The sequence below is a fragment of the Sarcophilus harrisii genome, chromosome 3, assembly GCF_902635505.1.
Source record: "Sarcophilus harrisii chromosome 3, mSarHar1.11, whole genome shotgun sequence".
NCBI lineage: Eukaryota > Metazoa > Chordata > Mammalia > Dasyuromorphia > Dasyuridae > Sarcophilus > Sarcophilus harrisii.
Genome location: NC_045428.1, coordinates 166028652 through 166044275, shown reverse-complemented (window position 1 = coordinate 166044275; position 15624 = coordinate 166028652). Strand labels below are relative to the sequence as shown.

Below are 15624 nucleotides of genomic sequence, written 5' to 3'. Positions count from 1 at the left end.
ATCCACTCAAGATTGTAACTGGAATATTCTTACTCTCTCCATTGATACTCAACTGTCCTGTGTCTTAGTTTTTTCAGAGCCGGGTACTCAGTACTTTCTAAGATACCACCTAATTCTGTAGCTTCATCCACATTTGCAATTAGGGATTCTTTTGTTAAGGACAAATTTACCTGATTGGGGATATGAACAAGCCACCAGAAGACTATTAAATCGCTAGTTTAGCACTTGATACTGGGGTAATCTATCCATGAAAGCAGGATTCTTAACTTTTCTGGTCTGTCATGGACCCTCTTGATAGTCTGATGAAACCTATTGATTCCTTCTCAGAATAATGCTATGTCTTTAAGATAAAATACATAGGATTACAAAAGGAACCAATATAATGAAATACATTTATGAAAAAAATTAAGCAAAATTAATATATCCAAGGTTTAAAACCATTGCATTGGAGAATTTAGCATGAGACACTTGGGCTGTTGGGGCATGAAAAAGGTGAACTCTGAGAGAGGGGATTTATGATGACAGGATCATGGGGATGGGCTTGAGATATAGGATAGTTGTCCCCATAGGAAAGAAGCTCACCCCTACTTTAGCCATCAGCATCTTGGGCAAAATCCTAATCTCACCACAGTAATTTCAATTATGTACGGATCTATCAAATGCATAGATTGAATGATCTGTCAGGTTCCTTTCAGAGACGTCTATCTCTAATTCTAAGAAATTAATCCACAATAATTTGGATGAGGTTCCCTTTGGCAATATGCTTGGGGATTAAAGGTGGCCTTTTAAAGAATTGTTCCTACCTTTAGTACCTAACCCAAAGCAGTGACTTTTGCATATTGGGAAATTGCAGACTAGGTCATATGAGAAATACTGCCAAATGTGTTTAGCCTCTTTCAAATTTCTTGCTGTCTTGGGGGATGGGGGGAAATTTGGAACACAGGGATGAATGTTAGGGAGTATCTTTACATGTATTTGGAGAAATAAAACACTATGAAAAAAAAAAAGGTGCCAAAGAGACAAAATGCTTGGAGGCTGGTTGAGGTTTTTAAGGTCTAATCACATTATACAACTACAGAAACTGCTTGCTTTGCCCAAACACAGAATAAGTCTCCCTACAGTTTAAAACAAGTCAGAAATTGTTTTTCTTAAGATTAAGAGGGATAAATAATTCTGTTAATCAACCAAGACTATAATCACCTTGAATAGCGTGATTGGGATTACTGTCCCATCTGGGTATACCCAGGTCCAGTTGAAAGTTCCCATTTAGCTTTCTATTGGATTGTGAGATCATTGTGTGCAGGGACTGTTTTAGTTTTTCTTTTTATTTAGGTTCTATTTATTTATTAAAAAATTTTAGAGCATTTTAAAGAAAAGTTTTGAGTTCTAAATTCTATCCTTCCTTTCGTTCCTCCCCTCCCCTATCATAAGTTTTTTTTTTTAAATAACAAATGTTTGTTAGTTTACTAGATTTCCCCTAATAAGCTAACAGTTTGTGTGAAATATGCCAAGCAGATGCCTGAGGCTTCAGAATTTTCTACAGCTGTTCTATAGCCTGGAGCAGCAATGAGCAATATATATATATATCCTCAAGTGGTATGGGCGATTGACAGCTAAGCCCACCAGAAACATTGGTGGAAAGTGGAAGGGGAAGTGGTCTTTTCTTTCTATATTATATGTGACTGTAACAATGAAATTCCCTCATGCAACCCTGCTATTGTCTACCCTGAGAGGCAGTTAGGTGGTAAAATGGATAGAGTATCAGGCCTAAACTCAGGAAGACTCATCTTCGTGAGTTCAAACCTGCCTCAGACATTTCCAAACTAGGTGACTCTAGGACAATCGCTTAATGAGTTTCCTCAAATATTAAATGATCTGGTGAAGAAATGGCAAGCCATCCAGTATCTTTGCCAAGAAAAACCCAAATGGGGTCACAAAGAGTCAAATACAACTTAAATGACCAAACAAAAAAATTACCTACTGACCCTATTAATACATGGCTAATTAAATAAAACATTACCAAGTAAAGAAAAATACTATGCTAATACAAATTTAAACATTTCTTTTTAAATGGCACTTCTTATGAAACAGTAGAGATAAAATACATAGATGTCTCCCAAAATGTGGTGGGATTTCTAAAAGAAAATCTATCCAAGTTGGCAAGGGAGAGGTGAGAATAAGCTGTCTAGACAGGCATTTTCCGGTTCAAATTGAATATGAGAAAACCAATGTCAACAACAGACAAAATGGTAATTTAGCAATTTAAGAAAAACCTGAAATGGATGGGGAATTGTATGGAATCTTCTCTTTTGAAACCTGGAAACCTAACCATGGATTCAAACCACAGAGAAAGAGCATAAAATACATCCCAAAGGCTACAAGAAGATCACTTGAATAGAATTCTTTTTAATCAGAATGTTCTCCAGTAACTAGAACTAACCTATAGAGGAAGCACTTGGACAGATGAGAAGGATTAGAAGGGGAAGTGAAGCCTCAGTCAGTTCTATGGAGCTTTCTTTGTTCTCATGGACCTTTTTATCCATCCAAGGTAGGCAGTGACTTTTGTGTAGATTCCGTATTTTCCCTTCCTGGCACACCCTTCTCCCCAGCTGACAATTCCAGTGACAAAATACGTGTCCTTATACTTTGTCACATGTGGGCCACCACTGTCTCCCTCGCAGGCGTCCTCAGATATGCTTTCATAGCCAGCACAGAACATGTTGGAGGTGACGGTGAAGGTACTGGACAGTTTACACGTGTTCCGATCCACAAAGGGGACCGTGAGCATCTTGAGAGTTTCGGAAGTGCGGCCTTTCTCGTGGATTCGCCCAAAGCCGCTCACCACACCCGCTTTCTGATTCATCAGGACGGCCTCGGCCCAGTCCTTTTCTGGTAAGCAGGCCGGAGCTACGTTCCTTCGGAACCGGATGGGTTTCTTTAACTTGATGAGAGCGATGTCGTTGTCAAAGGTTTCTAGGACGAATCCTTTGTGTGTCAAGACCTTTTCCACTTCATGGGCCTCTTCATTGCCATCTTCCTTTCTTGTGTCCCGCTCACCTATAAGGGAGGGATTAAGAGTTCATAAGGTCCGTATTATTTATTTTCATTTAGGAGACTTTCATAATCATGTGGATTTTCCTCCCCAATAATTATAATAGTAATAGCAGCAGAAATTTAGTTAGTGCTTATTTCACACACACACACACACACACATACACTTTTTGCTCCAGTTGGACTACAAGTTCCATGAAACAAGTAACTGTGTCTTAGCCAAACTTTGCCTTTTCCAGGGACTAGCACAACAGATGGTAGACACCGAATATATATTTGTAGAACTGAATTCAATAAAGCAAAGTCATGAGAAAGGAAATTACAAAGGTGCAGATTTTTATTATACTTTTCTCAGAGATTCTATGAAGGGAATAATATATTATTACTGAGGCATATAGAACCATAGTTTGTAGGTATTAGATTCTAACTACTTTCTTGACTCCATGCCCAGCACTTCTTACATATAAGGAGAAACTTGGGCTTAAAATGTTGAGGGGACTTGCTTAAAGTCACATAAATAAAAGGATAAAAGTAGAGACTCAATCTCAGGTATTCCTACTCATGTCCATTTGTACAATTCTAGGATAGGGACTATAGTAGAGTCCTAGCTTTGCAGCCTGGATAAGAAATTAGATTTCTTCTAATTTACTCTTTCTTTCTCCAGTTCATTTTATAGATGAGGAAACTAAGGCAAACAGGATTAAGTGACTTGCCCAGAGTCACATAGCTGATAAATGTCAGAGGCCAGATTTGAACTCAGGAAGATCAGTCTTTCTCATTTCAGGCCTGTCATTCTATCTATTTTGCCAGCTAGCTGCCCCCAAGGTTATAGTAAATGATGTTTGAGGTTCTTTCTAGTCCTAAATCCCATGATACCACTTTATATTTCTTTTGTCTCCCTCACAATGCTGAGTATATAGTCCTTGGTATAGCAGGTATTTAGGAAGTGCTCAGTGATTGATTCATCTAGGCAACTAGTTGGTATGATGGCTAGAGCTGATTTTGAATCCTTCCTTATTATTAACTAAGTGGGTCTTCTTCACCTGAGTGTGAGTTCTTCGTCTGTAAAAGAAGGCAGTAACAGGACCTACCTCATAGGGTTGTTATGAGAATCAAATGGGATGACATGTGAAGTGCTTTGCAAATTTTAAAGTGGGGAAGGGGTGGGAAGGATCTAGCACCTACTATGAACCAAACAGAGTTAAGTACTTTAAAAAAATTATTTTAGGAAAAATGTTATATACATGCTAGCTATTACTGTTTTTGTTACTATGAATGCTAGCTATTATTAATTTTTTAAAAATTATTTACAGAGATATCATACTGCCTGGTACTACAGACAAAGGCAATTATATCTAAATTTTAAACAGATAGCAAGCAGCTAGACATGGTGGCCCATTTCTGTAATTCTCATTCTTGGAAAGGCTGAACTGGTGGAAAACTTGAGTTTGGAAGTTCTGAGAAACGTAGGACTAAAGGGCTCTGTACTAAGTCTCCAGCATTAATAGGATAAATCTTTAGGAATTGAGGGTCACTAGGCAGTCAGTGAACATTATTAATTGCTTACTGTGTGCTAGGCATTGGACATAACAAAGAAAGACAAAAGACTGTTCTCAAAGGGCTCACAGCCTAAGGAGGAACAAACTGTTTCTGGTCAGAAAAACAAAGCAGGTCAAAACTTCTACATCCACCAGTATTGGAATTGGGCCACGGGTAGCTGTTGTACATCTAGCTTGAGTGCAAGGAGAACCCTATCTTCAAAAAAAAAAAAAAAAAAAAGACCAAAATAGAGCAAAATACCCACAACAAATTAAACAACAACAACAACAACAGCAACATGGGACCAATTAGCCACTAAAAATGAACCTCAAACCCCTGCCAATTCTTGATGATTTAAGATGAGTTGTGTAGTTTGTAAATAAACCAGCCTCTTGTTGTCCCATTAGTGCTGGCCATTTAACTTCCCTTTGTCCAGAAAATAAACAAGAGTAGTCACATTGTCTTAGAATCAGATGCAGAGTCAGTATTTAATTAGGATCTGCTAATTGACCATGAAGAGAACAATATTTGAAAAACAAGGTAAAATAGTAAAATGAGAAATACACTCAGAATCAGATGATCTGGGTTTTAATCATGAACTCCAATGCTTTTTAATTGTGCCACTGTGGGCAAGTCCATAAGTTTCCATTTCCTCATAAAGTGTGAATTAGTTATAATTGCATAAGTCACAGGATTATTAAGAAAGTCTTTCATGATGCTCCCTCTACTCCACTTTCACTCACTTCTGTTAATGTTGACCCCATAATTTCATCCAAATGGAGAAATACCAACAAGGGAAAGTCAACTGTCACTTCTAGTCTTAGAGAGATGTCGGGGCAACTAAACGTTAAATGACTTTTCCAGGGTCATGTAATGTGTCAGAAGTGGGACATACTCATCTTCCTGATCCTAAGGATGGCTCTCTAAGCCCTATGCATCATTTTCCCTTGTAAACATGAAAAACTTCGTGTACATAAGCTGTTATAAGTGAAAGAAAGTGAGCTGCTTTGGAGTTAACTTCACATTTGGATTACCTACTTAGGAAGTGATGTTGAATATGTGTGTGTGTGTGTGTATGTGTGTGTGTGTGTGTATGTATGAGAGAGAGACAGAGACAGAGATAGAGAGACAGAGACAGAGAGACAGAGGCAGAGAGACAGAGAGAGAGACACACAGAGACAGAAACAGAGAGACACAGAGAGACAGAGAGAAACAGAGAGAGGACACACACAGATAAAGAAAGAAACAGAGAGGGAGAGAGAGACAGAAAGAGACAAAAAGACAGAGAGAGAAAAGAGAGAGAGAGAGGGAGGGAGGGAGGGAGAGAGAGAAAGAAAGAAAGGGAGGGAGAGAGGGAAGAAGAAATAGAGAAACACACAGAGAGAGACAGAGACAGAGTCAGATAGAGAGGGAGGGAAGGAGAGAGAAAGAGAGAGAGGGAGGCAGGGAGAGAGAGAGAGAGAAAGAGAGACAGCGACAGGGAGAGAGAGAGAAAGAGAGGGAGAGGGAGAGAGAAAGAAGGAGAGAGAGAGAGGGAGGGAGGGAGGGAGAAAGAGAGACAGAGAGACAGAGACAGAGAGGGAAGGAAAGAGAGAGAGAGAGGGAATCAGGGAAAGAGAGACAGAGGAAGAAAGAGAGGGAGGTGGAGAGAGAGAAAGGGAGGGAGAGAGAGAAAAGAAGAAAAGAGAGGAAAGGAAAAGAGGGAAGGGGAGGGGAGGCACTTAATAAGTACTCAATGGATTGTATTGGTAAGACATTCACTATGACAGATTTATGGCCTTTGCTCTTATTTCCCTCACTCTTTGAGGTGATACATGAATTGTAATCACTTACCTACTAAGACTTGGAATCTTTTCAATGGGTACATGCAGTGAGCAGCAGAAAGGACAAAATATTCATTCAATATTGTACCTCCACAGAATCCTTCTTTGTTCTCATATATGAGAAGAGCCTAGAAGGAGAAGATAATTAACTTCAAAAACAATATTCAAATAGAAGATTGGACCTCTCTCTCCAAAGGACATGGAAAGTATGTGGCAAATGTCAGATAAGTTGGTTTTATTTAGCTATTTTAATTTGTAGCAGGGGAAAGCCCACTGGGTGAGTTAGATTTAGGGGAATATATCCAGGGTAATATCTAATAATAATATAATATTTATGATAGGTAATTTAAAATAAATTCCTTAAGAGTAGGTTCCATTTCATGTTTCCTTTTGTATCACTGATACCTAGCACAGAAACTGGTACATAGTAGGAACTTAATAAGTGTTTGTTGCTTGATTGATTTAAGGGAAAGCTGCTGAAAGCAAAATCATCACCATTAAAAAAGAGGAGGCAGCTATGGCTGAACTTTATCTTTCTGATTAGCACACTAGTTCTTAGCACAATGCCTGGCACATAGTGGGCATTTAACATGTTTATTGATTGATTAACTTGTATTTATAACGTCATTTGTGTTGGAGGAGTTGTAGTACTCATACTAAACAAATCACAAGAGGTTTTTAAAAAATAAAATTAATTTTCCAATTATAATATTATAGATAGTTTGAAATAAGTTTGGGTCAAATTAATGAAATTTTACTGAAAAAAAATCACAGGCATTTTTTAAATAAATAAAAAGTCAATAAGTAAATCACAGATAGTTGGAAACAAGTTGGGAACAGCAGATGAATTAAGAATACTAGCCTATGGAGTCCTTTTAGTGGGAATTTATGATGAAGTTTCTCAAGGGTTGATGATGAGCAGGGATGTCCTATTCAATTATGGACTGATATAGGTGGTCTATGAATGTCCTAACCGCTCTGGTAGCCTGGGATTTCAATCTAATTGTACAATTTGAGTCTAGCTAAGTCTACTCATTTCATATCTGCACCATTAGTTCCCTAATTCCTGTCACCTTCCCGTTTTAATCCATGAAACTGTCTTGTTATTCTTTATAAAATGCCCCTTTATTCATTCTGTTTTTTGATGCCAGAATTCAAAGTAGTTTATGATATTGGTCTTAATGCTTTACCCCAAATCTCCCTTAGTAAAGCCTATCTTTAGATTATATTTGTTATGTGAAGAGTAAGGATTTTTTCCCACTTTTCTAACAGGTTCTCAGTGTTGTGGAGACAAAACTAGGCACATGTCCTGATTTTTGAGTAGAGGAAATATTTGTTTATATAATATAATTTTGGAGACATTAGAGAATTTGCAATACCCCTAAATGTTTATCCCTCTCAAATGCCACAGAGTCTAAAGCTCAGCCATAAAACATTATTCTCTTTGTATTCTTTCTACTTTCTGACATTAAAATGCAAATTGAACATGGAAGGGATAACATCAAATTGATTCACAGTTAGTGATATCACATTTTCTCTCTTATCTGTTTTCCTCTTTATGGGGATTGCATTAGGGCTCAGGTGCCTTGGGAGAAAAGATGGCAGAGGTACCAAAGTTACCAAAGACTAACTTCATTTACCTCATAGTTTTGCCATGCCTGTTTCTGGTACGAAAGTTTTAAATCATATTTTCTTTATCAGAAGACTAATAGCTCATATTTTCATAGTGCTTTGCAACTTTCAAAGCCATCACAAGAACCCTGAAGTATGGATAAGGCAAGTATTATCATATCCATTTTCAGGATGAAGTAACTGAGGCAAAGAGTTTTAAGTCTCATGTAACATGACTGGTAAGCTATAGAAATAAGACTTATAATCTTCTCCCTGCTATTCTTGTCATTTACCACTAGATGCTTTAAGATACTTCAACTATTATCATGGATCCATGCTAATCTGTGTGAATCAATGAGTTACTTATTACAAAATGCTCTGAAAATACAAACTATTAAAGGCTTTTAATACTACAGTCTAACTAGCAACTTTTTAAAATTTAAGTTTTAAATTCTGAAACTAAACACCCCTGCCCAAAATTTCATATATGTAGTTACTACACAAAAAAGGACTGTGGGTTAAACTGAATCTTCTTTTCATATATGTGTGTTTTTTAAAGTATATAGTAACTTCCATATGTTACTTTCAAAACTATCCTGTTTGTGCTTCCTTCTGAACTTCCTGCTCTTCCCTTTTGTTGATTTAAAAAAAATTGTAAAGATTCTTTTTTGGTTATCACTATCACTTACTTACACTTTTCTTCCTCCCTAGAGGGGGAAAAACAACCAAAAACCTTTTTTTGCCTAATTGAAAATTGAGAGGAAAATTTTTTTATAATAAATACAAATCAAGCATAGAACTTTAAAAAAGTCTGTTAATTCATAATCTGACCTACATAAGGACTATCCAAAAATTTGACAACACTTTTTCTTCTGAAAACGAAAGTAATGAAATTCTTCAAAACTTTAAACTGGCAAAATTTCTACCTGATATGCATTGTTTTCTGATAAAAATTATAAGGCTGTCAACACTGAGCCATGGTTATAGGATCATATAACAAATTATATTAGATAACTATTAACAATATCAATAAAAGTTTTTACCATGTCCTTCCTTTTCTTCCTTCCTCTTCCATTAAAAAACACTTGTTTTTCTTTCCTTATCCTTTGCAACGATGAAAACAATAGCATCTCTCAATCACCATTGTTACCAAAAACTAAACCAGTCTGTCATGCAAAATCATAGAATAGTAAAAATAGCAAAAATCAAAATATGCTAAATAAGTGAATTTCAGAAAATTTGTCACAATTTCCTCTCCATGATTTTGCTCCTATTCTTTCTGGTTGGGCAGTCCCTTCTTACTAGATGGTGAGCTCTCCAAGCTCGATTTATTGAAGTCTTACCCATTCTTCCAGACTCAACTTCAATGCTACCTTCTCTATGAAGACTTTATTTATGTCCCCAGGGAAATGTGATCTCATTCTCCTCTGAACTGCTAAAATACATTTTGTCTTTTTCTACCTGATGGGGTTGTTGTAAAGAAATCTTTTCACAAACCTTCCCATTGTATAACTGTACTATTATATAACAAATGATGTGTGTGCATATCTTTGCACACATATGTATGTCAGGTGTGCATTTGATGTGATGCTATGATCACTTACCCACCCCTAGTTCATTACCCTACTTTCTCCAAACTGCAGAGAAGCAGGCTGTCACTTAATTAATTGATTAATCAAACATCCAAGTATGGAGGGTAGTATATATTTTGGCCACCAGATGATGCTATCCTTTGGCCAACAATCCAAAGGCAACATTGGGGGATAGTCAGTGCAAATATTTTGGTATTTTTAAAGACTGCAGTTTTCCCCTTTTCCCACAGACCTTATTCAGTCTTCATACTCTAATCTATTCTCCTCTCTCAGCAGAGCTCTTGAGTAGATCTAGAAGTATAATCTAGCAAATATTATAAATTATTTAAATGCATTAATTCCTCTTCTTTGCTCTGAGCTTGGATCCTGCATTTGGCAAGCTTTATCAAATGATGTCATTTATAAGACTTATATAAATGGTTATGTAGATATGACTATATAAATGATTGGATTGTGACCAGTTCCTTTAAAAAAATAGAAAATTTTGAGAGTGGTTGAGTATGGAATCCAGATTTAATTACCTCCAGAATATCTTATTATGTATGGGTCACTGAAGAAAAAGTTGGAAGAACATTTTTTTGAACATGACTAATGAGGGAATTTGTTTTGCTTAACTATGCATATTTGAAATAAGAATTTGTTTTTATTTTTTGTTTTTCAATAGGCAATGAGGTGGGAGGGAAAATAGATTTCTTTTAATTTTAAAAAATTTAATTAAAAACAAAATAAAATTAGCTAGCTTATTTTTTTTAAAAAAAGAATATAAGCTGAGTGAAGGCAAGGACTATCCCAATTTTGTGGTTGTATTTTTAATACTTATATCAGTGTCTAGAACAAAGTTGACACATTGATATTATTATATTATTATATGTTGATATTATATTAGCCATTATTAGTAATAATAATAATTCTAAAAACCATTTATTAACCTTAGGGACTCCTTGATGAGCAGCCCTAAACTATCGATGGATAGTTGGTTAACTATACTCTAAGAGATTTTTCAATCAGTTGTAGAGAAGCTGAATCAAGTAATAATTCAGAAAGTGGACTTTCCAGTAAAGAAGACACTAAATAATGTAAGTACTTGCTATCCTAGATTGAGAGACACTTTGGGTTCTGATGAGGGAAAGGGGTGGTTGAATCTATAGGTAGTTCCTTTTCTGCCTATTCCTTCCACTGTGGGGACCCCAAGGCAAACTATAATGTTTAAAAAGTTAATAACTCACTGGGACCATTTACAAACAAATTTGGGAATGGAGACTTTTAGGTCTAGGAGCCGTGATGTCCTGCTGAAATGTTATCTATCAGTTTAGGTAGAGTTACTGAAAGATCAGCAAATCCCCAAAGAACCAGACCCACCTCATCTGTGATCATATTATGTAGAGATGTTACATTGGGGGAGTAGGGGCAGGGCAGGAAAATTGGTTAGACATATGGCAAATGACATTAATGCTTATGTATGTAATATATGCTCTCCATATAAATTAATATATCTCATATGTTGATAAATGTGTCGATTATTATCCCAGATTTTATTTATATGTTTTATTATTATTATTGTGATGTTAACATTTAAGCTTATGCTGTGGCTATATTTGACAATTAGTGATTGATTCTTTTGATGCTTGTTTTTATTTTCTAATATACTAATAATTATGCATGGGTTATTGTTCTAGAGAACTAAAAGCACTGTTTATATTCTGTATTGTTTGCTGCTAACTGTGCCTTGTTTTTGCTATTTATGCTTAGCTGCTTACTTTGGGTACACACACACTATTGCTATGTGTACATCTGATATATTCTACAAATAATTTAGTAATTTCATTAATGAAACAACTGGTCACTACTGAGGTAATGTTAATGTGAATGTGATTCAAATAGTCCTGAAATGCTTACCAATGAAGTTGGGATAATTATTCTTGTTTTTATGATTCTTTTGATGTATTCTTGCAACTAGGTGGTATAGTGTGTAGAGTGCTGGGCTTGGAGTTAGGAAGACCTGAATTCAAATTGCCTTCTCAGACACTTAGTAGCTGTGTGATCCTGGACAAGTCACTTAACTGCTTTTTTGTCGCAGTTTCTTCATCTGAAAAATGGGGAGAGTGAGCCTACTTCCTAAGGATCAAATGAAGAAATATTTATAAAGCCCTTAGCTTAGCACATAGTAGGTGCTATAGAAATGCCAGCTCTGATCTATTATGATGATGTTCAAATGTACCTCAGGTAATTTGGCAGGACTATGGGTGAAGTGTAGAATATAATAAATGCCTCTTTTGAATGCCTCTTAGAAGTGAGACCACGGGGAACTCCATTTTTTTGCCCTTGGAGCAAATTCCAGTCTACAATTCTATCACATTTAAGTCGCTCTATTTAGCTTTTAAACTCCCTCATAACCTGATTCCCGTCTGCCTTTCCAACTTTATTTCACAATATCCCCCTTCTCAAACTTTATTGTCCAGTCTTTCTATTCCTTTCATTTCCTCATTTCTATTCCTCATACACAACTCCCATTTCCCATCTCCAAGCTTTGCATTTATTGTTCCCCATGCCTGAAATGGATTCTCACTTTATCACCACCTCTTAGAATTTCTTGTTTCCTTCAAAATTGTTTGTGTGTTACCTTCTACACTCCCCTACTCCAATTTATTATTTTTTTTTTTTTGCTGAGGCAGTTGGGGTTTAGTGACTTGCCCAGGGTCACACACTAGGAAGTGTTAAGTGTCTGAGGTCAGATATGAACTCTGACTTCAGGGCTGGTGCTCTATCTATTGTACCACCAGTTGCCCCACTCCAATTTATTTTTATTTTGTGTATAGTTGTTTAGGCATGTTTTATCTCTCCTGATAGAACAAATAAGGGATTATTTCATTTTTATTTTTATTTTCTCAGAGTCTAGCAGAGTTCCTAGTAAGTACATATTACATAATTATTATTATATTATATATACTTATTACATGATTATTGATTAATTGATTGGCTTGAGGACATTCAAAGTACCAAATTTTAAAGATCTGGCTTTTTGTATTCTTATAACCCTCTTTTCTATTGAGTTTGCCTTTTAACACAGTAGACAGAGTACTGGGCTGGGGATCTTTCTGAGTTCAAATCTAGTCTCAGATACTTAACTGTGCGACTGTGGGCAAGTCCCTTAACCTAGTGTTTGCCTCATTTTCCTTATCTATTAAATTACCTTAGAAGGAAATGGAAAACTACTTTAGTATGTCTGCCAAGAAAACCTCAAATTGAGTTACAAAGAGTCAGACATGATTGAAACAACTAAATAAGTACAGCAATATTGCCTTCTAAGGATATGGTACTCATCTTAGGCTAAGGAACAAACACATTTTGTATTTTGTAGGCCACACCTGTATTTCCACATATGTTTTTATTCTTGCCTTTGTTCCATGTGTGTACCTGCGTCAGCAAATCTGGGTAAGATAGAAAATTCTTAGATTATAGGATCTCAGATTTAGAACTAGATGGGACTATGGAAGAAATCACTTGGTCTAACCATCTGATTTTGCAGATGAAGAAAATGAGGTCCAAATTTGCACAAATGGCAGAAGCCAGGATTTGGACCCAAGTCCTCTGGTTACAAATCCAGCATTCTTCTATTTCTACCATCCTATCTTATTTCACAAAGGGGAAGTGACCTAGGGCAGTAATTCCCTTTGTTCCAGCACTTCAAGAATAAGGATAGCTTACACAGTAATAAGGATTGATGGAGCATGTTTAAAAAATGACCATTGATGACAATTTTAGTTAACTTCATGTTATTAAGAGATATCGAACTGTAGTTCTGACAACAATATTGATACAAATAGTAATTACCTGCCATGGACATTCTCCCTCTTGGCAATCTCTTCCTCCAACAATCCTTGTTAAATCATTTCCTTTATCATCACTTTCTGTGTAATTTGGGAAGAGTCCCTTTAAAGGATCTTTTGTGGGAGCCAGGGTCTCTGTCTCTGGCCCTGAAGGTGGATTCTCATTTAACTCTTGAAAAGGGATACTTTGTAGGGCAGGTTCTATGACTGACCTCTTCCTTCTATCCACTGTGTATTTTCCACATGGGTAGGGTTCTGAAAGAAGAAAGAAAATAATTGATGTCTTAAAGTATCCCTAAATTATACAACCAATTCCTTTGTCACAGTTAGCTTCAATGATCCTATCTCAACTTTTTTTGGGTTCCATTTTCTTTTTCTTTTTGCTAGATATTACATAGTATTTTATTTTTCCAAATACATGCAAAGATAATTTTCAACATTCACCTTTGTAAAAGCCTTTGGTTCCAAATTTTTCTCCCTCTCTTCCTTTCTCCCCTTTCCCTCTCCCCAATTCAGAAAGCAATCCAATATAGATTAAACGTGTACAATTCTACTAAACATACTTCCATATTTATCATGCTGCACAAGAAAAATTGAATCAAAAGGGAAAAAAAAACATGTATCTCATTTTCAAAGGGAAAGTTTCTTAGCTTCACAACTAGGTGTGAATTATTTCTTAGATCTATTTATTCTGAAGTTGATTGTTTGGTGATTGTATCAGTCATGTCCCTCTCTTTGTGGCTCCATTTGGGATTTTCTTGGAAAAGATACTGGTGGGTTTGCCATTTCTTCCAGAAAGATTAAGGAATTTGTCGAGGGTCACATAGATAGTGAGTGCCTGAGGCCAGATTTGAACCTTAAGAAGATGAGACTTCCTGACTTCAGGCCCTGCACTCTATCCCAGTGCCACCTATCTACCTCTTTATTAAAATCTTTTGGTTCTCCTTGCTCCTTAGTATTTTTGGATAGTTCCTGGTGTGTGTGTGTGTGTGTGTGTGTGTGTGTGTGTGTGTATGTATGTGTGTATGTGTGAATTATGCACAACCAAAAAACAGCTTGTTAAGGGAGAAAAAATAGAAAATAATTATTTTTTAAACTTTTAAAAATTAATAATAGGGAATAGGAAAAACTAATCATAAGAACTAGCATTTAAATGGCACTTCAAGATTTTGCAAAGTGCCGGACATTTGAACCTCACAACAATCTTATGACTTAAGTGTTATTATTATCCTATACTATAGATAAGGAAACTGAGGCTAGGAATTGCTAAATGACCTGCCCAGGGTCACACAACTTCTAAGCATCCAAGGAGGAATTTGAGGTCAGGTCTTTTTGACTCCCTGTCCGAGGAAGTGTGAATTGATAACTTTTCCACCCATTATTCAGTTCTATGTCAAGAAGGATTTCCAGTGCATTTGGGCCCTAACCCTGGTGTCAAGGGATATGTTATGGGATAGCATGGCTGTATTCTTCCCCAAGAAGGTAAGGATGCAGACTATAATAATGGTGTTATACTCAAATAGAAAGTGGGCTACTAAACCATACATTAGGATCTTTGTTGCATATTGATTTAGAAAACCATATAAAAACACTATCTATGTTCCATTCTATTTTTACTTATTTTGTTAACGATTTCCTAATAACATTTTAATCTGGTTTGGGCTACACTTGGAACTCTTGTTTTGATTGTGTGTTTGACATGTCTAACCTAAAATAACTTCCCTTCCCTTAATAAACTGGCATGGATCTATCATTCTTTTTATTGGGGAGGGGTCAACATTTTGCTAGATGCTATCATGTTGAATATTCACAAATTCCAGATTATATAGAACAACATTATGGAGGAAATAAAAATTATGTGGGAGCAGGATGTGGTTCATATCATCCCTGTCAGCATGTACTGGACCAATACAAATGATGTGTTCAGTTAGCCTGAGTTTTTTCAGTGTGATATCTTCTTCTGTTAGGTTGTAAGCTCCTTGAGAACAGGGACTATCTTTATTTTTTTTTTTAGTGACCTGGCAGGGCATTCCAAGATCAGTGAAATCATCTTTTCTCCCACTAGTATTTTTTCCCACATCTGTCAGAGAAGCTGTGTTGATGTTTAGGCCAGAGCTTATTAATTCAAAGTCATTTCTCTATAGCACTCTCCTTGCCTGATATTACTGGACCATGGCAACA

At 36.3% G+C, this 15624-nt stretch overlaps 1 protein-coding gene across 1 annotated transcript in view; it reads right to left on the bottom strand.

The window, feature by feature from the left end:
• Positions 1–853: 853 nt before the first annotated feature.
• Positions 854–15624, bottom strand: part of F10 (coagulation factor X) — a 30058-nt gene continuing 15287 nt past the window's right edge. The window contains exons 6-8 of the mRNA XM_003765712.4: positions 13448–13698; positions 6424–6541; positions 854–3057 (exon numbers count right to left, since the gene is read on the bottom strand). Coding sequence (XP_003765760.1) covers positions 2504–3057; positions 6424–6541; positions 13448–13698 — 923 coding nt within the window. The 3' untranslated portion in view covers positions 854–2503. The remainder of the gene's footprint in view (positions 3058–6423; positions 6542–13447; positions 13699–15624) is intronic.